Here is a 26346-nt window from a genome sequence, read left to right on the forward strand (position 1 = left end):
ATATCAGTCATCCAACCATATATTTTAATCAACTAGAACAGTTTTTATACAGTCCACAAATTCTTTGGTCAATATGGAGGACCATGCCAATGCAGGAAGTATTTCTCCAGTGCTAATTAGATTAAAATGCTAGATAAAAGGTTTAAAACCCTGATGTGTATGGTAGAGATACAGAGTGGGAGTCAAAATTCTACACTCTATGTATAGCAGCAAGCTAGAAAGGCTGTTTTGGTCTGAGGAATACAGTACAGAAGAAGCCAGCCACTCTGGACAAAGGATAGAAAGAGAGTCACCAGGAGGACTAGCACTCCAAATCTGCACTATTTGTGGCTGTGAGGCTGAATTAGCACTTCTCAAGGAGCTTGGAAACCGTGAACAGAGAAAATAACATTAAAACAAGTCTTTTACTGGTAAAAGCCATAAGATCACAGCAAAATCAAACACAAAACTGGCCCGACAGAGTTGCTTCCATAATTCAGAACACCCAAGACATACAGAAACAACACCCACTAAAGATAAACTCACAATTATAAATTAAACGCATTCCAGAAAATCAACTGCCAATGAACAAGTATAAGCAGACGTATAAATAGAAGAATTCACTTTTGAAGACTACATGTAACTGAGAAATATATAAGGAACTTTTAAAAGTGAGTGTGTTGAGATTTAAAAAAAGAAATACAGCCGATAAGGCAAGAATAGGACATAATAAAAAAGAAAAAGTGAATTTGAAAAAAAGTACCCAAATGGAGATTTTACATATGAAAAGCTGGGTTAAAGAAGACAAAATTAGTAAACTGGAAAACTAAAAAAAAAGTATGTAATGATTAACCGTTAAGATTCTCAGTTAATTTTAGAGAGAAAAGGTAGATACTCCTTGAAACCTCCCAAGAATGGTATAGGGCTATAAATAATTTTTAAAACATCATCCAATTCAGCACTAAAATCAGGGTTTCTCTGAAAATCTCTTTCATGTAATGCTCTGTGCAATTTCCTAATAATTAAACTATACTGAACTCTTTTAGATTGGCAGTTCTCAACTCTAGTGTCAAATCTGTGGGAACAATTCCAATATGTTTTTTTTTTTCTGGCCACCTTATATTAAAGTCACTTCACTGCTCTCTGATATGACTCTTTTGAAACCTTCACCATTCCTTTCAAATTCTTCCTGAATCTACAATTTGTTTGTCTCTAGTGGCTTCTCACATTTAAAAAATAAATACAAAAAATAAAATAAAATTTTCTTAGTCTTGTGCCTTTTCTTTCAGTGACCTCCCTCTTTCTTCTTCCAGTCACAGCCAAACTTATCAAATGAATTGTCCATACTTTTTTTCTTAGTTTTCTTACTTCTTCAAACATTCTTCAACCCACTTTCTGCTGTTACTAGAGCCAACAGATATTTTTCACTTTTTATCTTTCTTGACCTCTTTTTCAAATATCTTGAAGTAGGTGTTTTTTTTTTTTTTTTCATCTTTATGATACAACATTCTTTTCTCCTAACTCCTTGCTCATTCTTCAAGTATATCTTTGTTTATCCTTCCATAAAGTTGGAGTTCCTTAATGCTTGGTCTTAAGCTGCCTTCTCTTTTTTTTCTCTTCTTTTTTAAGTGAAAACAAGTTTATTAAGGAAGTAAAGGAATAAAAGAATGGTTATTTCACAGGCAGAGCAGTCCTGAGGGCTGCTGGTTGGCAATTTTTATGGTTATTTCTTGATTATATGCTAAACAAGGGGTGGATTATTCATGAGTTTTCCAGGAAAAGGGTGGGCAATTTCTCCCAGAACTGAGGGTTCCTCCCCTTTTTAGACCATATAGAGTAACTTCCTGACATTGTCTTGGCATCTGTCAAGTGTCATGGTGCTGGTGCATTTTAGCATGCTAATATATTATAATTAGTGTATAATGAGGAGTGAGGACAACCCGAGGTCACTTTCATTACCATCTTGGTTTTGGTGGGTTTTGGCTGGCTTCTTTACCCTAGGCAATGGACCGACAGCTTCTGTTAATATTTGTATACAGATAAACTTCAGATTTAGTATTCCAGCCTTGACCTTTTTTTTGACCTCCAAAACTAGACATTTAAGTGTCTTTTGGATATTTTCATTGTGATGTCTTAAAGGCACCTCAATTCAATACACCCATACTGAACTCACAATCTTCTCTCCATAAACAAACTACTTTTTTTTTTTTTTAACACTTTATGTTCTAGGGTACATGTGGACAACATGCAGGTTTCTTACATATGTATATATGTGCCATGTTGGAGTGCTGCACCCATTAACTTGTCATTTACATTAGGTATATCTCCCATGCCCCCCAACCCCACAACAGGCCCTGGTGTGTGATGTTTCCCTTACTGTGTCCAACTGCTCTCATTGTTTAATTCCCACCTATGAGTCAGAACATGTGGTGTTTGGTTTTCTGTTCTTGCAATAGCTTGCTGAGAATGATGGTTTCCAGCTGCATCTGTGTCCCTACAAAGGACATGAACTCATCCTTTTTTATGGCTACATAGTATTCCATGGTGTATATGTGCCACATTTTCTTAATCCAGTCTGTCATTGATGGACATTTGGGTTGGTTCCAAGTCTTTGCGATGGTGAATAGTGCTGCAATAAACTTACATGTGCATGTGTCTTTATAGCAGCATGATTTATAATCCTTTGGGTATATCCCCAGTAATGGGATGGCTGGGTCAAACGGTATTTCTAGTTCCAGATCCTTGAGGAATTGCCACACCGTCTTCCACAATGATTGCCATCCCCATTAAGCTACCAATGACTTTCTTCACAGAATTGGAAAAAACTACTTTAAAATTTATATGGAACCAAAAAAGAGCCCACATTGCCAAGACAATCCTAAGTCAAAATAATAAAGCTGGAGGCATCACGCTACCTGACTTCAAACTATATTACAAGGCTACAGTAATCAAAACAGCATGGTACTGGTACCAAAACAGAGATATAGACCAATGGAACAGAACAGAGCCTTCAGAAATAAACCTCACATCTACAACCATCTGATCTTTGACAAACCTGACAAAAACCAGAAATGGGGAAAGGATTCCCTATTTAATAAATGCTGCTGGGAAAACTGGCTAGCCAGAAGTAGAAAGCTGAAACTGGATTCCTTCCTTACTCGTTATACAAAAATTAATTCAAGAAGGATTAGAGACTTAAATGTTAGACCTAAAACCATAAAAACCCTAGAAGAAAACATATGCAATACCATTCAGGACATGGGCATAGGCAAGGACTTCATGTCTAAAACACCAAAAGCAATGGCAACAAAAGCCAAAATTGACAAATGGGATCTAATTAAACTAAAGAGCTTCTGCACAGCAAAGGAAACTACCATCAGAGTGAACAGGCAACCTACAGAATGAGAGAAAATTTTTGCAATCTACTCATCTGACAAAGGGCTAATATTCAGAACCTACAAATAACTCAAACAAATTTACAAGAAAAAACAACCCCATCAAAAAGTGGGCAAAGGATATGAACAGACACTTGTCAAAAGAAGACATTTATGCAGCCAACAGATGAAAAAATGCTCATCATCACTTGCCGTCAGAGAAATGCAAATCAAAACCACAATGAGATACCATCTCACACTAGTTAGAATGGTGATCATTAAAAAGTCAGGAAACAACAGGTGTTGGAGAGGATGTGGAGAAATAGGAACACTTTTACACTGTTGGTAGGACTGTAAACCAAACTACTCCTCATTTTTTTTAACTAATTCAATTCATCCAGGTCCACAAGCTAGTACCCTAGGTATTATCCTTGACATTTCTTCACAACTTATCAGTAAATCCTTTTCATCCTAGTTTGTGAATTTCTCCATTCCTATCGTTCTACGTTTATAACCACTACTGTCTCTTACTTGGACTACTTCAATAAGCTATTAATTTTCATTACTATCATTTCTTGCATCTAATAAGTTTTGCATACTGTGTCAAAATGCTTTTTTTCAAACTGTCATTCTTATCACGCCACTCCATAGTTCAAAAACTTTCAATATATTCCTACTATTTTTAGGCTAAAGACCAACATCTGTATCATGGTCCCTCCTACTCCACTCTAACCTCATCTATTTCATCTCTTACCACCCATACCATTGCCCTCTGAGCCTCAGCATGTCCTTCTTTCACTTCCTTAAGTGTACCATTCTTCTCTGGGATATAGACCTTGGCACACATCGGTCTGTTTGTCTGTAATGTTTGGCCCTCATACTTCTTTACCTAGTTAACTCCTACTCATTTATTAGATCTTGTCCAAAAAGACACTTCTTCAATTGAGAAAGCCTTCCCTGACCCCTCAAACTAAAACAGCTCCCCTACTTACATGTCCTCACAGAAACATGTCCTCCTTCACAGCATTTATCATAGTTTGAATTTTACATATTTGTGAAAGAGGGCTTGAATAATGTGTGCCACTCTTACTATACCTTAAGCTATATGTCTAATACATTATCTGTTACGTAGTAGCCATTCACTTAATATTTTTTGAATAAAAGAGATGTTATAATATGTGTTTAATAGTTTTAAAATTCCTTTTTTCTAGTCTATTGTATTTTATATATTCTAAATTTACCGCATTCTGATTTTCTTCTTTGGCAAAGAAGAGGAAGGGTTAATGCTGGTGAGGTGGGAAATATGCATAAACCTGGGAATGTTCCTGAGAATGTGTGTGAAATCCTCCTTCATTTGTGTCACAGTGAGAAAACAAAAAATAAAAACCAAAAAACTCATAACTGCTACTCTTGATTGTCAATTGTTTGTTTCTTTAAATAAAACAAATTCCAAGAAAAGTACAAATAATCTTGAGACATATTATGCCTCTTTAGGCTAGTCAGCAACATGTGACTAAGAGAAGTCACATTTTGTTTACTCCATTGTATCCACTGTGGGGTGTCCTAGTTTTAATCTTCCCTCCAAGAATAAACACGCTTTTTTTGATAAGTAACTATAATAGGCAGAAAGTAAAACAATCAATTTCTCCAAAATAATGCCTCAAGTTTACGGGATATTCTTTATACTGATAGTTACTTTAAAAAAAGACACAATATTAGGTACTTGCTTTAGTCTAGTTACATGGAGATCAAAAATTAAATTCATATATATATATAACATTTACTTTTGCCTTTCCAGCATGATACAGTGTACAATATTCTAAAGTAATTTAAAAATATAGCCCTATCTGTGAAAATTTATCATATCTTCCATTTAAATGATGGAATAGTATATAGAATACATTCTTTTTCTGATTAAAAAGGTAATAATTGGAAGAAAAACAAAATGAGGATAAAACCCCAAACCACATTTTATTTGTATGACCAAGATACCCATTGTTAATATTTTACATGCCATTTGAGTTTTCTTTCGGTGTGTGTGTGATTTTTTTTTACAAAAATATTATGGTTTATGTATTTTCCCATTGTTAACACTCTGCACATCGGTATTGTTTCCTATCCTTCATAATAGCTGAAAAATATTAGAATAAAGCAGTGATTTTTAACCAGGAAAATTCTGCCTGAAGGCGACGTTTGGCAATGTTTAGAAGCATTGTTTATTGCTATGACTGGGGATGTGGGAATATTACTGGCACCTTGTGTGCAGAGGCCAGTGATGCTGCCACATATAGTATAATGCACGGTAGCCTCTATAACAAAATTATCCAGTCCAAAATGTCAACAGTGACAAGGTTGAGAAACCCTATATTAGTGTACAGAATGCAGCACATTGTGTACTGTACACTAATGCTTCAATAAATGGAAGGTGAAATTAAACCTCACACTGCATTGTCATTAATTTATGAAGATCTAGTATTAAATCTCTACTGTACTTTTATATAAGGATGCATGAAGTCCCTTTTAATATTCCTAAAATTCTCTGTGATTTATTCCTATTGAATAAGCTTTTGAAAAGCAATGAAAAATCCTGACATCCAATCCCTAAACATTCAGTTGTGAACAATGTAATTCTTAACTCAGCATTACATTCTTTCATAACACCATGTACCTCTCTTCCTAGAATTTATCATAATGTAATTTTACATTGAAATGTGTATCTTCCACTAAATTATAATTTTCACAAGGGCAAGGACCTTTATCTTTTCTCATCCTTATGTTCTTTAGCATAAGGCCTTACATACAGTAAGTATTTAATATTTATTAAATGAATAATATTAATATCCAGCATAGTACTACATGCATGGAACATATGAACCATGAAGTATGAGAAACGTTTCTGAGAAACGTTAGGCAATTTTGTCAATGTGTGAAAGTCATAGAATATACTTCACAAACTGAGATGGTATATCCTACCACACACCTAGGATATATGATATAGCCTATTCCTCCTAGGCTACAAACCTATACAGAATGTTGATTTCTTTTTCTTTTATTTATTTATTTATTATTATTATTATACTTTAAGTTCTAGGGTACATGTGCATAACGTGCAGGTTTGTTACATATGTATACTTGTGCCATGTTGCTGTGCTGCACCCATCAACTCGTCAGCACCCATCAACTCGTCATTTACATCAGGTATAACTCCCAGTGCAATTCCTCCCCCCTCCCCGCTCCCCATGAGAGGCCCCGGTGTGTGATGTTCCCCTTCCCGAGTTCAAGTGATCTCATCGTTCAGTTCCCACCTATGAGTGAGAACATGCGGTGTTTGGTTTTCTGTTCTTGTCATAGTTTGCTAAGAATAATGGTTTCCAGCTGCATCCATGTCCCTACAAAGGACACAAACTCATCCTTTTTTATGGCTGCATAGTACAGAATGTTGATTTCTTATTGGATGACTATTTTATATGTGGTCCATCATTGAATGCAGTGTTGTTATATGACATATACTATAATTACTTTTCATATTTTGGTCACGAAAATCAAAGAAAATATAAAAAACAAAGTGATAACGTGTATTAATTAAATATTCAGTAGCAGCATATACATGTCAAATGTTCCACCTTAAAAAGAGGGTTCAGCTTAATTAAAATGCCAGGAAATACTAAGAGTAGATATTCATACAATGTACACTTTGTGATTTTTATTTAATACAACAATCTGGTTCACACTTAGTTGTAGTTTTTTAATTTACTTTCTACATTCTCTAATTTAGCTATTTACTTTTAGTTCAGATACACAGATATAGAAAATCAATCACTACTAAGCACATGAAATATTACCAAGCAAATGAAATGTTTCTTCAAATCAAGTATTTTTATTCTGTTTTTTTTTTTAACTCTAGTAGGAATTAATGACCAAGAATTACATTTAAAGAAGTCAATTTCAAGTATTTATATGATTATAAGCTGATATTTCAACAGTACAGGGTAAACAACACATCAGGTATTTTGTGATTATATCTTAGTCACTTCCTTATTTTCATTAAAATTATTTGAATTTCCTTTCAGATACAATTTAATATGAGCAAATGATTTTGAAATTATTTCCTTTCCTCAGAAACTGAAAAGCTAATTGAGAGAAGCAAAACAGTCAAATAGCTAGCAATTAAATTATAGGTAATATACAGAAATAAGTTTTAAATCCTTAAAAAATTACTGCTTCAGAAAGGTGTAAGTGAATTCTTAATTTTGCCACTTACTGGATTTTGTGATCTTAGACAAATTGTTTAACCTCTCTGAGTCTCAATGTACTTATCAGCACAATGGGAAGAATGCCATTTCCCTCACAGAACTGTTGTAAGAATTAAATGAGACTATATACAAAAAGAGCATGACATGGGCACATAAAATACATGTGCTTAAGGCCATGAGCATATTCAGCAAATATAATCCAGAATCTCTGAAATTCATGGGGAAGGAAGGTAAGAACATTTTGAGTGGTTTGCTTACTGTTTCGATAACTATACAGGGAAATGAATAGTGCATTTACTCAATTAATTTCCCTTTTCCTGGTCCAGCAATTTACTGTCAAATTGAAGAGAGAAGGATATAGACCACACTGCTTTGGTGATGTAAAATCTGGTACCAATGAAGCCTGCCATTTAACTTTTCTTCACTTGGTTGGCACTAGCTATCAATTACAGTAGTCCCCTCTAAAAATGTAATAAAAATAGACAAGGCAAATATTAATACAATGGTTTGCCCACTTATTCCATGAAATATTCTATGAAAAGATATTAGAATCTTGTCATGTATTTCTGTGAAATACACCGATTTATGATCCACTAAAGGCTTTTTTTATTTTTAATTTTTTTGTGGTTGTTATTGGGAAGGAGGAAGAGAGAGAAGAGGTAACTCATCAGAATGGCATTATGGAGAGCTGGGTTGACCTGGCCCACGGATTTCTGCCAGGCAATGAATGCCGGCAGCATTTCCTGTAGTAAGTGCCTGAAAATTGATGGTTACCTTTAAGTTCCAAACTAAAGTTTTAAATACATGCCAAAATTTGAAATACATGCCAAATACATGCCAAAATATATTATTTCAAATACATGCCAAAATGTTTGGTACTCCATTGAAAATCAGCTTTCCTTCAAAAAAAAACTTTGAAGTTTGAAAATAATATCAGAGGTGATAAGCATTGGTCAAGGTACTTCTTCCACCTCTGATTTCCTTTATTATTTTAGCACTGGCAAAGAAGAAATGAAATGCTATATGCGTTTCACCTATATTAACAGCAAGGTGCTTTTATGAGAATTTTCTAAAAATGGGAATGAACCTACTTATCTTTAAAAATGTGACTCTTTCCCTTCATTTTGGAGCAAATAGTCCTTATATTTAGATAACAGATTTAGATGTACAAGGTATTAAGCTATATAGATATTTGTGATATAGTAATTAGTTTAAATGTTTAACTTTGAGTAACACAGTGATGTAATTTGAAACTTTAAAAATTTCCAACTAAAATGAAAACCAATATGGCTTTAAACTAAACTATCCATCCCTACAATTTTAATCCTTAAAATTTTCATTACTGCTTTTGGAAAATATCAGCTGTTACAAAGTAAACTTGGTAAATGCTTATGTTCTTTTTGGTAAATATCCTATCATATGTCTAATAATTTTGACACTTTTGCTTAATAACATGTATAGTGCCTTTAATTTGTGTTTACTTGGCATTCTTTTCAATAAAAGATTTCAGGAGCCTGGCCAAAAAAAAAAAAGAAAAGAAAAGAAAATAGTATCAGAGGTGAATAATTGTAGTCCTAATCACAATTACGAAAGTCATGTGATTTACTCCGATGTCCCACAGCTTAGCTTAAATGTGGCTTGTTGTAAGAGTAATTTATCTCAGACAAACATATCAGGGCCTTCAGTAACGTTTTTTGAAAATCATTTCCACTTCCACATAGGAATAATTTTCAGGCTTTTACTTGGGCACACAGGGATACTAAAAAAGAGACTGTAGTATTCTATGAGGCACAAGGAAACACAGAAGTACCTCAAATGTGCCGCAAGTGTGCTGCTCCTGGCAATGACAAACCTATCACAGGAAATGTCAGGGAGAGCAAAACTATCACACACTTCCTCTTTTAAAATTACAACAGATTGCGTGAGCCCAGGAGTTCGAGGCTGCAGTAAGCAATGACTGTGCCACTGCACTGCACTCCAGTCCAGGTGACAGACAGAGACCCTGTCTCAAAATAAGAGAGGTATGATAATTTTCCATGGAAGAATACACAAATGAAGACAGTGTAAAAATATTAAAGGCATTTCCAAAAAAAAGTGACTAGAGCAGGCTGGAGTTAATTTGACAATGTGTCATTGGATGGACTGTTTGGAATAATTCCTCAAAGAAGTGACAGATTTAGACTATTAAAGATGGGAAAGAAAGAATATAAGAGAGGCAAGGATGGGATGAGCAAGACTATAGACATGGGAACTAGCAATCTGGATGTAGGTAGGCAACAAAAGGTAGAGACATTAGAAGTAATAATAGATAAAAGTGGGTTGGGGGTTCCCTGATAGTGGATTTTTATGCTGTGCTATGAATCAATATAGGTTCCAGAGAAGGGCTCTTGTGATAAAAAGTCATGTTCAAGGAAGAGCTGGCAGCTCTGCATAAAACTAACAGAAGTTAAGAGGGACTGAAGTCAGGACACGTTCCCCAAGGTTGTTGCAACAGCCCAAATATGACACGGTGATGGACTAGGTTTTTGGCTGTAGCACCGTAGAGGAGCAATGGCAGAGATTAAATTTTGCGTTTGAAGGAAATTAGAATGCATTGGTTCCTTTGGAATTAATTAGATGGTTCTTAAAAAGTGAAAGATTCAAAATCTTATTTTGGTATGTTGTCTTCCATGTATAAGGGGTATTTTGATTTTAAAAGTTAAGGAATCACTTAGCTGGTAGTATTAGAAATGTCAATGATGAAATGTCAGCAAAGGATACATACACAAGTAGGTTCTTGCCCCTCTATGCAAATTATCTCTACCTAAGATATAGGGAAATTTATAACAGAAAAGGGAAAAAAAGTATCTCTCTTTTTCATTTATTTGAAATGAAATGTAATGGACACTAAAAAAAGGAGAAAAGACAAGTGAAAATATTTCATTGCTTCTTAATTTATAATCTGGCTGGAAGAGAATACACTCTAAAGTGTAGTAATGTACTTACAATTCAACCTATAAATACACACACTGCTGCTGTGTCTAATGTAAAGTAAAACTCAAGGTAGGAACCGTCTAAAATAATGCTTGCTAAAAGAAAAGGCATAATTTGAACTTCACCATTACCACCTTGTGAACCTAAATGAATCAACATTGGAAACTAATAGAGAAGACAGATATATTTATGGTCAATAGATTTGTAATCATGTTTCAAGAAATCAAGGTTTCTTAAACTGTGACCCATGGATACAATGTGAGGGTAGAGGTGTTCTATGAACTTGGATAGGAAAAATAATTACAAACATAATTATCTTCCCTAATCTCTATTTAAAATATATCATATCCTTCAATGATAAATGCAGGAGACAAATCACAGCAGTATCAGCACTACCTGTGACACTGTTACCAGAAATCAAATTCCAGTGACTGCAGATATACCCCAATATTACTTACACTAATCATTGCAAAGACTTTACAGTAACAATTAGAGCCATGACTAGATACTTCTATTTAATGCCTTAATAAAGAAGCACATATATTACTATATCATGAGTTTTAAGATTTTGAAAACTTTTTCAGTGTAATTACTTTCTTATGCCTTTTTTTTTTTTTTAAATGCATTTAAAACCTTGTTTTAAAGAAAGTATCTATAGGCTTTAACAGCCTACCAAAGAGACTGACGGTACAAAACAGATTAAGAAACCATGGTCTGGGCGAAAAATTTCTTAACTACAGTTTATCATCTGTTAATAGAACCCATAGGATCAGAGATGTTTCAGAATTCAGAAATTTTAAAATTTCAGACAGGTAGAGAAGCTGAATATGATATAATATCTCAGCACAGTCTGATGCAGCATCCTAAAATTAAACATACTAATATTTCTTCAGCAAAAATATGAAAATACATGCTAAGTAGAATAAATCCAAGCAACAAATAGTTCGAGTCAGATTTTGCTGCCAAATACATTCAGAACAGTAGAGGTTTTGCAAATAAGTGAATTATGAAAACTGAACTTTTGGCTTTCAGTAGTTTTTGAATTTTGGAACTGTAATAAGGGACTGAGGTCTTATTGTTTTATATATAAATAAATACACATCTATCTGTCCTGTCCTTTTCTCAATTTACCCCTACTCTCTACTCCCTCCCCTTAATTTTGAATTAATAGGTTTTTTTATACTCTGCATTATTTAAATTTTGATTGTTAGTTGCAAGATTTTTTTAAAAAATCTGGTTAGAGCAGTTAAACTTGTAGCATAAAGCCATTTATGTCTTTTCCTACAATTCAAAGAAATACAGTGATGAAATTTGGTAATAGGTAATTATCTTGAGTGAACAATATCCCTTTTAGGGCAAACTCATGTTTTTGGCTACTAGTAGCTTATAATATTCTGGGGTCATTCCCTTAGCAACAATTTTTCCATTCAATTACATACAAAAGATATGCACTATAATGATAATAACTTTATATAAAAAAAGAAGACTGTATATTATAACTATTATAGTTATAACCAATAAATGAATTTGATATTTAAATGTGAATCTGGTGTCACTTTCAACTCTCAGTTCTGCTATTAACAGCAAAGGTTTGCTTGGCAACCTTCATAGAATACCACACACATTTTTTTTCTATGTGGCATTGACACATATCAAGATGTTCCTGATTGTCCTGGCTAGGGCAATCAGGCAAGAGAAATAAATAGTCAAATTGTCGCTGGCTGCAGATAACATGATTGTATATCTGGAAAACCTCATCGTTTCAGCCCAAAACTTCTTTAAGCTGATAAGCAACTTCAGCAAAGTCTCAGAATACTAAATCAATGTGCAAAAATCACAAGCATTCTTATACACCAGTAACAGACAAACAGAGAGCCAAATCACGAGTGAACTCCTATTCACAACTGCTACTAAGAGGATAAAATACCTAGGAATACAATTTACAAGGGACGTGAAGGACCTGTTCCAGGAGAACTACAAACCACTGCTCAAGGAAACAAGGGGACACAAACAAGTGGAAAAACATTTCATCCTCATGGATAGGAAGAATCAGTACCGTGAAAATGGCCATGCTGCCCAAAGTAATTTAGATTCAATGCTATTCCCAAACTACCATTGACATTTTTCACAGAATTATAAAAAACTACTTTAAATTTCATATAGAACCAAAAAAGAGCCTGTATAGCAAGACAATCTTAAGCAAAAAGAACAAAGCTGGAGGCATCATGCTACCTGACTTCAAACTATACTACAAGACTACAGTAACCAAAACAGCATGGTACTGGTACCAAAATAGAAATATAGAACAATGAAACAGAAAGAGACCTCAGAAGTAACACCACACATCTACAGCCATCTGATCTTTGACAAACCTGACAAAAATAAGCAATGGGGAAAGGATTCCATATTTAATAAATTGTGTTGGGAAAACTGGCTAGTCATATGCAGAAAACTGAAACTGGACCCCATCCTTACACCTTATACAAAAATTAAGATGGATTAAAGACCTAAATGTACAACTGAAAACCATAAAAACCCTAGAAGAAAACATAGACAATACCATCCAGGGCATAGGCATGGGCAAAGATTTCATGACTAAAACACCAAAAGCCATGGCAACCAAACCCAAAATTGACAAATGGGATCTAATTAAACTAAAGGGCTTCTGCACATTAAAAGAAACTATCATCAGAGTGAACAGGCAACGTACACAATGGGAGAAAATTTTTGCTATCTATCCATCTGACAAAGGGCTAATATCCAGAACTTACAAGGAACTTAAACAAATTTACAAGAAAAAACAACCTCATCAAAAAGTAGGCAAAGGACATGAACTGACACTTTTCAAAAGAAGACATTTATGCGGCCAACAAACATGTGAAAAAGCTCATCATCACTAGTCATTAGAGAAATGCAAATCAAAACCACAATGAGATACCATCTCAAGTCAGTCAGAATGGCTTAAGATGACTTTTTAATGATATCAAAAAGTCAGGAAATAAAAGATGCTGGAGAGGATGTGGAGAAGTAGGAATGCTTTTACATTGTTGGTGGGGGTGTACATTAGTTTAACCACTGTGGAAGACAGTGTGGCAATTCCTCAAGGATCTAGAACCAGAAATACCATTTGACCCAGCAATCCCATTATTGAGTATATACCCAAAGGATTATAAATCATTCTTCTATAAAGACACATACACATGTATGTTTACTGCAACACTATTTACAATAGAAAAGACATGAAACCAACCCAAATGCCCATCAATGATAGACTGGATAAAGTAAATGTGGCACATATACACCATGGAATATTATACAGCCACAAAAATGAGTTCATATCCTTTGCAGGGACACGGATGAAGCTGGAAACCATCATTCTCAGCAAACTAACACAGGAACAGAAAACAAAACACTGTATGTTCTCACTCATAAGTGGGAATTGAACAATGAGAACACATGGACACCAGCAGGGGAACATCACACACTGGGGCCTGTCGGGGGTGGGGGACAAGGGGAGGGATAGCATTAGAACAAATACCTAACGCATGTGGGGCTTAAAACCTAGATGACGGGTTGATGGGTGCAAAATACCACCATGGCACATGTATACCTATGTAACAAACCTGCACATTCTGCACATGTGTCCCAGAACTTAAACTATAATTAAATTAAAAAAAAATGTTTCTTATGACCTACTTTGGGGAAAACATAATCATTTGCCAAAGAACATGTATATTGGATAGAAGGCAATAAGAGAAAAGAGAGGAGAGAGATTTCACAATCCATCAATTTGTGAAAAAGGGGAAAGGGGACCAAAACAAAGCACAACATACCTGCTTTTGAGGAAAGTTAGACTAGTATATGGAGACTTAAGTAAATCAGGCCATAGCAAACAGTAGGCAAAAGTCCAGTAGAATTATGCCATGAAAATGAATAAACTAAATTTAAAAACTAACAATATAGGTGAGTCTTAGTAACACAAGGTTATATCAAAACATTAGCCCAAAACAGTAAGCTGTCTATGTAAAAGTCAAAAATAGATAAAACTAAACATACTGATTGCACATCTGTAAGCAAGTGTGTATGTGATGTAACTAAAGTAACTAAAACAAAATAAAAAATAGATGTAACTGAGGTTGTTCTAGTTTTTGAGCTGGGCAGTGGGTTCCCACGACTTCATCAAATAATACATTTAAAAAACCAGGTAAGTAAAATGAAATAGGTAAAATAAAATTAATATGTGGATCAATGATGTTTTGTCATGAATTATGGATTATGAAAAATTTAATTTTGTGCAGCTGAGGAAACAAGAAGTGTTTTACATTAAAAAAGTCAACAGGTTTTCATGAAGCCATTCTGTCAATTGCTTTTTCACTTCATAACAGCTAAGCAAAATCTGAAGGAAGATAAGTTAGAAAATATCACAGTTAAAAGGTTCATTACCTAATTTTCTTTTAAACATATTTTATCTAGTGATGTGCTAGAGACAATTCACACTAACTCAAAAGAACTAAATGTGCACATCTCTTCGCAACTCTTCATTCGGTGATTTCATATTAATAAATTCAGGTGTGGCTAGAATATTTACACCATGGGCACTGGCAAGTGTTACAAATCGGGGCTTTATACTCACTGGAGAAATATTCACCTGCACACTGCTCTTTTTATTCAAGTATTACTTACATAGAGAAAATTCACAAATGTGCAATCAAGTCTAACAAACTGAAAACACCAGACTAACCACCATCCAGGTGAATAAATAAATATAATCTTACTAATCCCCTGAATATCCTTACCATGCTCCCTCCAAGGAAACAGATTCTGCGACAAGTGACTTATTCAGAATCACAGAGATAGAAGTTTTAGGGCCAGGACTTATTTCTAAATCTGCCTGACTATAATGCCACACCATATTTGTGGTCATTATATTCACTCCTATTTTACATCTTGTTGGGACTCCTACAGAACAGGATATCTGAACCAGCATCTTCTACAAAAGCGCATAGTTTGCAGTGGGAATTTTTGGTTAGGCAGAAACATCACTGTCAGCATATCACAAACATTCCTTTGCAGAACGTAGAGAAGGTTAGAGGGAAAATAAAAAGTACCTGTGGCTCGCAAAAATGTTGGGGAGCCCCTTTTGAGGACTTTAATGTTCAAAATAAATAACTCAAGGTCAAAATGAATTTTCTATATGAGAATTATAAAAAAAAACCAACAAAAATCCTTTGCAACTCATGAAAAAGTCTCTTGAATGAATGGATGTTTCTCATTCATCAGTGGCACTGTGTTTCTGAAAATTAACAGTCTCAATTTTTCCCTCTTTAGGCAATATGAAACAATTAACTGAGGATTTGTTCATTATTTAACAGCCTGTTACTAGTAAATCATATATATTTCAAATTCACACTCATTGGTAGTTTGGACTCTATGCCATGGTAACAGACGGGTGATCAATTTCTAAAAATTCCTTAGATTCGAAGAGTGGTGCTAATTCTGGCTGTTCCATTTTGAAACATGAAAAGAGTAATGTACAAGTTGGTATATGAAAGGCATCCAGCACAGTGCCCAGTGCATAGATGACACTCATTAATTGATGGTCTTGTCATTTTCCTGATTCCCCCAGACTGCTTTTACTTATTTATGTATATAACAAAGGGAAGAAGGTAATCTTAAAGAATGGATAATCCAACAGATTTATATCTAGCTTTGAAATATATATGTTATTTACCCCTTTAATCTTCCCATTTGATTAAACCAATCTGTATCCCCTTAGTAAGTTACCACTGTAAAGGAAGATCACAGGGGGAATAGTACCTCAGATGTAAAAGCTTCCCAAAGTCATCTAAATGCAAAAAATTATGTGGTAAGTATAACAATAAAATGACAATTCACAAGAAGTTCTTGAGAACAGGGATAATACTGGCCATGAAGTCAATAACAATATAGCTTTGTTTCTGGTCAATAAGCCTCTGAAGTTGTATTAACTCCTAAAGCTTCCCCATGCCAACAGAATCCAATCAAGGTACACCTACAGCTTTCACTTTTTTCCACTATGAAACATTCTCATTCATCTGCCTGCCTCTGAGGGTCTGCCAAACACCAAATGCAAGTGATGATGGATGACTCCTTAGCTACAGCAAATTCTGAATAAATAGACTTTGGTTGTTCTCACTTGAGTAGCTTTCTTTCTTTCCACCTGATATTCATTTATAAGAGACTCAAAAGAAATCACTATTTAAAACATATGTTTGTAATATTCAACCAGATAATAGCATTTTCAGAAAGAAACACCACCAAGGTAGGGAGAGGGTCAGTGAGTTCACTGTGTGTGATAAGAGATATACTTTTCAAAAATAAATAACATCCTATAGCCTCACAGAAAATATTTAAAACACTCTGAAACCCAATGAATAAAAGGCACTGGTATTAGGAGTATGTAAAAACAGCACTTTAAAAAAGTTTTTGAAAGAAGTAGCAATACCATTCTTTAATCCAGTCCAATTTCACAGGTGCTTTATCAAAGCAAGGCTAAGATTGTCTCATCAGGATTACCCAGGCTTGAGAATTTTCTGTGTTGAAAGGTGGATGCTAGGAAATGAAATTAAGCCTCGTTAGGTTGACATGAATTTGCACAAATGGTAGAGCCATCATTTATAATCTCTTTTTCCTGAATGAAAATATTGGCTAATCTGAATCCAAAAGGATAAAACTGACAAATGAAGAGTCACTTCTCTCCAAGGCTGCTGTTGTACGTAGATATGATCCGCCAAATGATCAGTGAATGATTTTTGATTTTACAACAGAACTAGAAAGCCAAAATTGTTACATCTACTATTTCAGCATGTGCTTAAATAAATATGTATGCCATCAAAGAAATATATCTTCTTTTTTTCCTATTTAGAGCATTAGAATACTTGTTTGCATTCAGTATGAGCATGACTGTTGGATTAAATCCAACCCAAAATACAGCCCCCCCCCAAAAAAAAAGAGGAAATGGAACTAAGTTAGATGATTTGATCATGACAGAAGGAACATACAACAATATAAACAATAGTACTTACTATGTGGAAAGCATTGTGCTAAGAAAATTTTATATAATACCTTACCACAGTCTTTTAAGGCAGGGATGAGCATTCCCTTTTTACATATGAGGAAATTGAGGCTCAGAGATGAGATGTTAAACAAACCTGATCACGTCATACAGCCAGTTAGTTGTAGAACCATGGTTCAACCCTAAATTGATTTGATTCTAAGGCCTTTGCTCTGTGCAAATATGTTTAATTACCTCTCTAGAAGCAGTCATCAACAGAGAGAAACAGGCAAGTCCACATAAGTGTCAACGCTGAAAGGAATTGAGGGATTGGTTATCCTAAATTAATAGATAATTTTACAGATAAGGAAACTGAAGACAGAGAAGTGACATGGCCTACTCAGATAGCATCTGTCATGAAATCCAAGACTTTTAACCCAACATTGAAGAAATTAATTTCTTTCTTAAATATGAAATAATTTACTTCAAAATAAAGACTATTCTTTTACAAATAACTCTAAAATCAGTTACAATATAAAACTGGAAACAATTTTTAAAATTCAATAATAGAAGGATAATTATAGAGACTACTGCATAACCATAAAATAAAATATTCTGTAGCTACTGAAAATGATGATGTAAATCACAGACCTAGAAAAACTGCCACAAGGGTCTGTTAGTTAATTTGAGGGGGAAAACAGTTCACAAGACTATGTCACATTATACCTGTTGGACAAAATATCTATATGCATAAATATGTATAAATATGTACATTACATATGTGCCTATAGATATATACTATTTCATCTGTACATTTATGTGTGAGTATATAAAATTGTGTATGTGTAAAGTCAATAAGAAATGAGGACATCCTAAAATGTTAATAATAATTGCTTTTTTGATGCTAGGATGATTAGGATCCTCAAAGATTTTTATTCTTTTCATAGTGTTTGATTTTTTAATTTTTTTTTTTTTTTTTTTTGAGACAGAGTTTTGCTCTTGTTGCCCATGGTGGAGTTCAATGGCGCAATCTCGGCACACCACACCTCCGCCTCCCGGGTTCAAGTGATTCTCCTGCCTCAGCCTCCCGAGTAGCTGGGATTATAGGCATGTGCCACCATGCCCGGCTAATTTCGTATTTATAGTAGAGATGGGGTTTTTCCACGTTGGTCGGGCTGGTCTCGAACTCCTGACTAACCTCAGGTAATCTGCCCACCTCGGCCTCCCAAAGTGCTGGGATTATAGGCGTAAGCCACCGTGTCCAGCCTGAATTTTTATAATGAGCATACAGTGCTCTTATAATCATAAAACAAAATGCTAACTTAAATTTGAAAAAACAAGTTATGTCTGTATTAAAATTCAGACAATAGAAGTAAGTCTCTAAGAAGTCTTGGTGAGTAGATACAGAGCTAAGCTGTGTGAGTTGAACATCACAAGGTCTCTATTTGACTAGTTTCCCCAGGATCAAGTCTGATGACTAAGGAAATCTCTCTAAATCAGAACAGGCTTAGAGCAGAGTATTCTGCTTCTCTAGAACTGATCTCTTCCAAAAAATCACCCTCATACTTTGCTCTTTCTAAATCATTCTTTCACTGTTCCCCCCCCAAACCCTTTCCAACATGCCCTGGGAATCCCCTTACTATGTGGATTCTCGGCCTCTTCAAAGACATGCAGATATTTCCTTGCCTTGCATGAAACCTTTTCCTCCCCAGCACATCACTTACACAGCCTTCTCATGAAAGACAGCTCCTTCAACAGCATGTTCCTCAAGAGAAAGGAGGTGGTTACTATTCCACCCGCCCCTGCCCCATTAATTCTTCTTTCAGATTAGTGCTCTTCTACCTGAGGACAAAAACAAACAAACAAAACACTCACATGTGACTATATAAGCTTCTTCTACCCACTGCTGTCCTCTTGTCTGCTGTCACTTAAAAATATCCCAACTATTTGGCTTTCAAGTTCAAACAGTCCACTCTCTGACAAGTACTGCCTAGCCTAACACCTCTTCTTTCTTTATTCCGTCCCTTAATGATGGTGTTCCACAAGCTGTATCTATAAGTCTTTTCATTTTTCACATTACCCACTCTCCTTCCATTAAACTACTCCCTTGTCACCCATGACTAATCAGATATTATTTAAAAGAAAATGTTTTTCAAACTATATCTCAGCCCAAAGATATCTTCTAAACTCTAAACATACATATGTATAAAGCCAACTGTTCAATATATCTTCCTATATACCTCGCACCCCACAGGCATGTCAATCTCAACATGCCTACCATTCCTTGCTTCACTGCCCTTCCAAAACTGCTCCTTTACAATCCAAGGGAATAGCAACCCCAATTCATCTAAGAAAAAAAAAAAATTATTCTGTCTCACTCTCAACCATTATATCTAACTAGTTACCAAGTCCTGCTGGGACTCAGTCACTCTCAAATTTGTCAATGCATGATATTTTATTGCTTCAGTCACTCAACCTCTCTTACCAGAGTAACTTCTAACTAGTTTCTCTGACCTTACCCACCCACCTCCCTTCCCACATTCACCCTCCATACTTCTGCCAGACTGAATTCAAAACACAACCCTATCAAGTCTTTCTTAGTTTTTTTTTTTTTTTTTTTTTTTGAGACGGAGTCTCGCTCTGTCGCCCAGGCTGGAGTGCAGTGGCCGGATCTCAGCTCACTGCAAGCTCCGCCTCCCGGGTTTATGCCATTCTCCTGCCTCAGCCTCCCAAGTAGCTGGGACTACAGGCGCCTGCCACCTCGCCCGGCTAGTTTTTTGTATTTTTTAGTAGAGACGGGGTTTCACCGTGTTAGCCAGGATGGTCTCGATCTCCTGACCTCGTGATCCGCCCGTCTCGGCTTCCCAAAGTGCTGGGATTACAGGCTTGAGCCACCGCGCCCGGCCTCTTAGTTTTATTTTAAATTTCTTTGCAAGGCATAATATGGTCTTTTAGTTTTGGTCTCTACATACTTCCTACCTTGATATCCAGTCATAAGTATCCCCATATTCATTCTCCCAATGTTACAAGAACATGTGGTTAGTCCCTGGAAGGCCATACACTCTCCTTTCTCTCTTCTCAGCCTCACTTGTCAACTCCTAACTGTCCCACAAGATTTCACACAAGGACTCTCAGGAAGAAATCCCTTCTGACTCTCTGCCTTTCCCATGCAAAGTCTGCTGTTATTCCAACATCCTCCTTTTATGCCACTGGCCAAATTAGGAATGTCATCACTTCCTTTATCTCTTTCTCAGCTTTCCTAGGTGGCAAGCACTACGTCTTTTTCTTTGTTTTCGTGGCCCTAAGAAGAGTATCTGACACACAGAGTGTTCAGAAATGCTGGATAAATAAAATATACCAAGAATTGTGAAGCTTTAACCAATGTCAACATTTTTTAGATAATGGTTTAAGAATTTTTTTAAAAATTTAAGATTCAGAATTCACCTCATGGCTGACTACTTTCTTAAAAAATGTTTTGTTTTTTAATGTTTTATTTCTTAAAAACACAGAATGTTTTATTTCTTAAAAAGTGTCTTTAGAAATATGGAGAATGTGATTTGCTTGTGGGGAAAATGCACTAAGGAACAACTGGAGGTGACTTCTAAGAAAACGGGGCTCTCCTCCCCCAAAGATAAAGATATCAGATATCATTTCCAATGGCTCAGATGTATTGACCAAGTGTCTTTCTAAGGACCCTTATAAACCTGTGAATCTAGAAAATTACCTTTAAGTATTAATGGCTGGAGAAAAACAGGAATGAAAGTCTCCTGCACTGTTGTTCTATACATTTTCTTAGGCACATTATTTTATACAAATATAGAATAAACTTCACGTACTCTATAATTAGCTAAGTCCATTTTGGTACACAATATCCAAATAAAAAGATTATATAAAAAGAATGGATAATCTTAAGAGACTGTCCCTATATTTTTATTAATAGTATGGCTTGCTTTATGATTGCTTCATTACAAAACTCAATTTATTTGATGTCCATTTATAAATTCATTTTTCTCCAGTTCCAATCTCCTAAATTTTTAAACATAATATTCTATAAAAAGCATGTTGCAAAATGCCAGAGATTTTCTGATCTCCCCAAGGCATAAAATACTTTGTTGTTATTTAAACAAAAGAAGAAATAAACAATTCTTGTTTGAAGAGCCATACGTTACCAGAAATAAGGCACCAATATGGTTCTGCCAGTCTCTGAGGAAGATGAATTATTAGATGAAACACCACTTCCACAATCTTCATTTTCATCCTGTCATCAGGCCCCATTCGTCAGCATTCCAACATTGCTTCTGAACTAGTATCTTCCTTAAAACAGCTAAAGGTGGACTTGAAAGGTTTAGCTCCCTAAAGATTTTAGCTCTCTTTAACCTTAAAAACTACTTGCCTTCATAATCTTGATTTTTCAACCTTTTATGTAAATGAATAGAATTTTGAAATAATTTCTGTTTATCAGAGTTGAAATAGTGAAATTAGGGCCTAGTTTCAAGCTCAGGATATCCAAAGGTTAGGTGATCATTAAATATATGTGGAGTTCGAGAAGAGAGGGTAAGGATAAATTTAATATAAAAAATAAGTTCACCTTTAATAAAATAGCTAGTATTTATCGAATGCTTACTATATGCAAGATAGTGTTCTAAAATGGCTATCCTAAGCTGCTCGACCTCTTAGACTACTAACCATGTGATAACTATTTAAAACACATTGAGATTTATAAAGCAGATAAATAACTTTTAAACAACAGATTATTTGCTTAATGCTTTTTAAATGATTTGCCTTATAAGTAGAGATTTACATAAATTTTTCTTTTCAGCTACATGCCTACAGCTCATTCAACTAACATTTATGAAGCTAGGCACTATAATGTGCCAGGCACAGTTCTAGATAGTAGGGTTACTGGAGTGAAAATGACAAAACACTCTCTCCCATGAAGTTTGCCTTATATTGAAAGTAAGAGATAACACACAAGCAAATAAATTTTAATTATTTCAAATTACCTTGAAATAATTTCAAGGTAAGTATTATGAAGAAAATAAAGCAGAGACAGATGAAGGCTGTGAATGATCAAAAATGGCCTGAGAAGACAGCATTTGATCAAAAACAAGAGCCAGCCACACAGACAGCCAAAGGCCAGAAGGCAGAACTACACCTTTATATATAATAACTAGGAAATAGCAAGAAGAATGGCAGAGTCAAACCAAAGTGAGCAATTGGGAGAATGACAAAGGAATAGTCAAGAAGATAGGCAGGGTACCAGGTGAATCATTAGGGTCTTGAGGACACGGTAAGGAGTTTATATTTTATCCTATGGCATATATCTTATATGGCAATGGTAAGCCATAGCACATTTTTACATAGGTGATAACATGATTTAATTTATAGTCTAAAGAACCATCCTGACTGTTACAGGGTTGGTGGGGTTGGGTGGGAAGAATATAAGGGGGCAAGAATAACAGCAGGAAGATAAATCGAGCAGGTGCAGTGGTCTAGATAAGTGACAATGGTGACTTGATTAATAGTGGTGGAAGATGAAGAAAAATAAATGGATTCAATACATATTCTGAAGATATAACCAACTATATTTGGTTAACAGAAAATGTCTACTTTTGTCAGCCTACACAAACTTGCTATTTCAAGGAAGCCTATGGCAACTACTTTGAAATAAGAATTTGTATTTATTTTAGCCATAATATCGATTCGGACTTTTACATATCAGGTTTGCTTAAAAGTTTAATATGCCCATATTATTTTAATTCAGGGTTTTTATAGGTGACCAGGGGGTTATAATGAAGGAACTCCACTTATTACAAGCACTTTCAGGACAAAGACTCAACACAAAAATGAAAGTTATTCTAGTACTAACCGTATTATTTACCTAAACATCTTACTGATTTCAGTTTTGCCTGTGCATAAAACTCCTGAGACTCTATTGCCTTTAACAGTTTAACGGAATGAAGCACAAAAAACGAGGAACCAGAGTAACTAATCAGATTTTTACAGACTGAAAAATTTCAATCTTAGTTATATTTTGGTAGCAAAATATTAAACTACAGGGGATCAAATTTTATTTCTCCAAAATGGGAAACCTGTGAAAATTTTAAGTTTTTATTTGAGCTTTGAAGAAAAATAAATATTAGTATTGAACTAATTTACAGAGAACGCTACTTCAGTTGTGATGGTTAAATGACAAGAGGGATATAAATGATGTGAAAAATTCATAGAAATTGAAAGCTCAGCTAATAAATTTCTATTATTTTACAGGAGACAGAAACTTCATTGACATGCCTTAGTTTTTAGAATTAAGAAAAACTCATAAAATGAAGGTTGAACCAGTCTTGCATCCCAGGGATGAAGCTGACTTGATCATGGTGGGTAAGTTTTTGATGTGCTGCTGAATTCAGTTTACCAGTATATTACTTAGGATTTTCTCATAGATGTTCACCAGGATATTGGCCTGATATCTTCTTTTTTTTTTTTTCTTGTGTCTCTGCCAGGTTTTGGTATCAGGATGATGCTGGCCCCATAAAATGAGTTACGGAGGAATCCCTCTTTTTCTATTGTTTGGAATAGTTTCGGAAGGAATGGTACCAGCTCCTCTTTATACCTCTGGTAGAATTTGGCTGTGAATCTGTCTGGTCCTGGGCTTTTTTTGGTTGGCAGGCTATTAATTATTGCCTCAATTTCAGAACTTGTTATTGGTCTATTCAGGGATTCGACTTCTTCTTGGTTTAGTTTGGGAAGGGTGTATGTGTCCAGGAATTTATCCATTTCTTCTAGATTTTCTAGTTTATTTGCATAGAGGTGTTTATAGTATTCTCTGATGATAGTTGCATTTCTGTGGGATCACTGGTGATATCCCCTTTATCATTTTTTATAATATCTATTTGATTCTTCTGTCTTTTCTTCTTTATTAGTCTGGCTAGCAGTCTATCTATTCTGTTAATCTTTTCAAAAAACCAACTCCTGGATTCCTTGGTTTCTTGAAGGGTTTTTCATGTCTCTTCTCCTTCGATTCTGCTCTAATCTTAGTTATTACTTGTCTTCTGCTAGCTTTTGAATTTGCTCTTGTTTCTCTAGTTCTCTTGTGATGTTAGGGTGTCGATTTTAGAGCTTTCCTGCTTTCTCCTGTGGACATTTAGTGCTATAAATTTCCCTCTAAACACTGCTTTAGCTGTGTCCCAGAGATTCTGGTATGTTATGTCTTTTTTCTTATTGGTTTCAAAAAACTTATTTATTTCTGCCTTAATTTCCTTATTTACCCAGTTGTCATTCAGGAGCAGGATGTTCAGTTTCCATGTAGTTGTGTGGTTTTGAGTGAGTTTCTTGAGTTCTAGTTTGATTGTACTGTCATCTGAGAGACTGTTTGTTATGATTTCCATTCTTTTGCATTTGGTGAGGAGTGTTTTACTTCCAATTATGTGGTCAATTTTAGAATAAGTGCTATGTGGTATTTAGAAGAATGTATATTCTGTTGATCTGGGGTGGAGAGTTCTGTAGATATCTATTAGGTCCACTTGGTCCAGAGCTGGGTTCAAGTCCTGAATATCCTTGTTAATTTTCTGTTTTGTTGATCTGTCTAACATTGACAGTGAAAGTCTCCCTCTATTATCGTGTGGGCGTCTAAGTCTCTTTTTAGATCTCTAAGAACGTGCTTTATGAATCTGGGTGCTCCTATATTGGGTGCATATATATTTAGGATAGTTAGCTCTTCTTGTTGCATTAATCCTTTACCATTATGTAATGTCCTTTGTCTTTTTTGATCTCTGTTGGTTTAAAGTCTTTTATCAGAGACTAGGATTGCAACCCCAGCTTTTTTTGCTTTCTGCTTGCTTGGTAAATATTCCTCCATCCCTTTATTTTGAGCCTATGGGTGTATTTGCACATGAGATTGGTCTCCTGAATACAGCAGCACACTGATGAGTCTAAACTCTTTATCCAATTTGCCAGTCTATGTCTTTTAATTGGGGCATTTAGCCCACTTATATTTAAGGTTAATATTGTTATGTGTGAATCTGATCCTGTCATGATGCTAGCTGGTTATTCTGCCTGTTAGTTGATGTGGTTTCTTCACAGTGTCATTAGTTGATGCAGTTTCTTCATAGTGTTGATGGTATTTACAATTTGGTATGTTTTTGCAGTGGCTGGTACTGGTTTTTCCATTTGATATTTAGTGCTTCCTTCAGGAGCACTTGTAAGGCAGGCCTGGTGGTGACAAAATCTCTCAGCATTTTCTTGACTGTAAAGGATTTTATTTCTCCTTTGCTTATGAGGCTTAGTTTGGCTGGATATGAAATTCTGGGTTGAAAATTCTTTTCTTTAAGAACGTTGAATATTTGCCCTCACTCTCTTCTGGCTTGTAGGGTTTCCACAGAGAGATCTACTGTTAGTCTGATGGGCTTCCCTTTGTGGGTAAACCCAATGTTTCTCTCTGGCTGCCCTTAACCTTTTTCCCTTCATTTCCACCCTGATGAATCTGACGATTATGTGTCTTGAGGTTGCTCTTCTTGAGGAATCTCTTTGTGGTGTTCTCTGTATTTCCTGAATTTGAATGTTGGCCTGTCTTGCTAGGTTGGGGACGTTCTCCTGGATAATATCTTGAAGAGTGTTTTTCAACTTGGTTCCATTTTCCCTCTCACTTTCAGATACACCAATCAAATGTAGGTTTGGTCTTTTCATAGTCTCATTTCTCGGAGTCTCTGTTCATTTCTTTTCATTCTTTTTTCTCAAA

At 35.2% G+C, this 26346-nt stretch overlaps 1 protein-coding gene across 4 annotated transcripts in view; it reads right to left on the reverse strand.

The window, feature by feature from the left end:
• The window catches only part of LOC105499472 (ring finger protein 180), a 227131-nt gene that overhangs the window by 115597 nt on the left and 85188 nt on the right, over nt 1-26346 (reverse strand). The window contains exon 6 of one of the 4 annotated variants that reach the window (XM_071098879.1): nt 14253-17170. The exons of the other annotated variants lie outside the window; for them this stretch is intronic. Coding sequence (XP_070954980.1) covers nt 17111-17170 — 60 coding nt within the window. The 3' untranslated portion in view covers nt 14253-17110. Of the gene's footprint in view, nt 1-14252; nt 17171-26346 lie in introns of those variants that run through there. 4 annotated transcript variants of the gene reach the window in all.

This window comes from Macaca nemestrina, chromosome 6, assembly GCF_043159975.1.
Source record: "Macaca nemestrina isolate mMacNem1 chromosome 6, mMacNem.hap1, whole genome shotgun sequence".
Classification (NCBI taxonomy): Eukaryota; Metazoa; Chordata; class Mammalia; order Primates; family Cercopithecidae; genus Macaca; species Macaca nemestrina.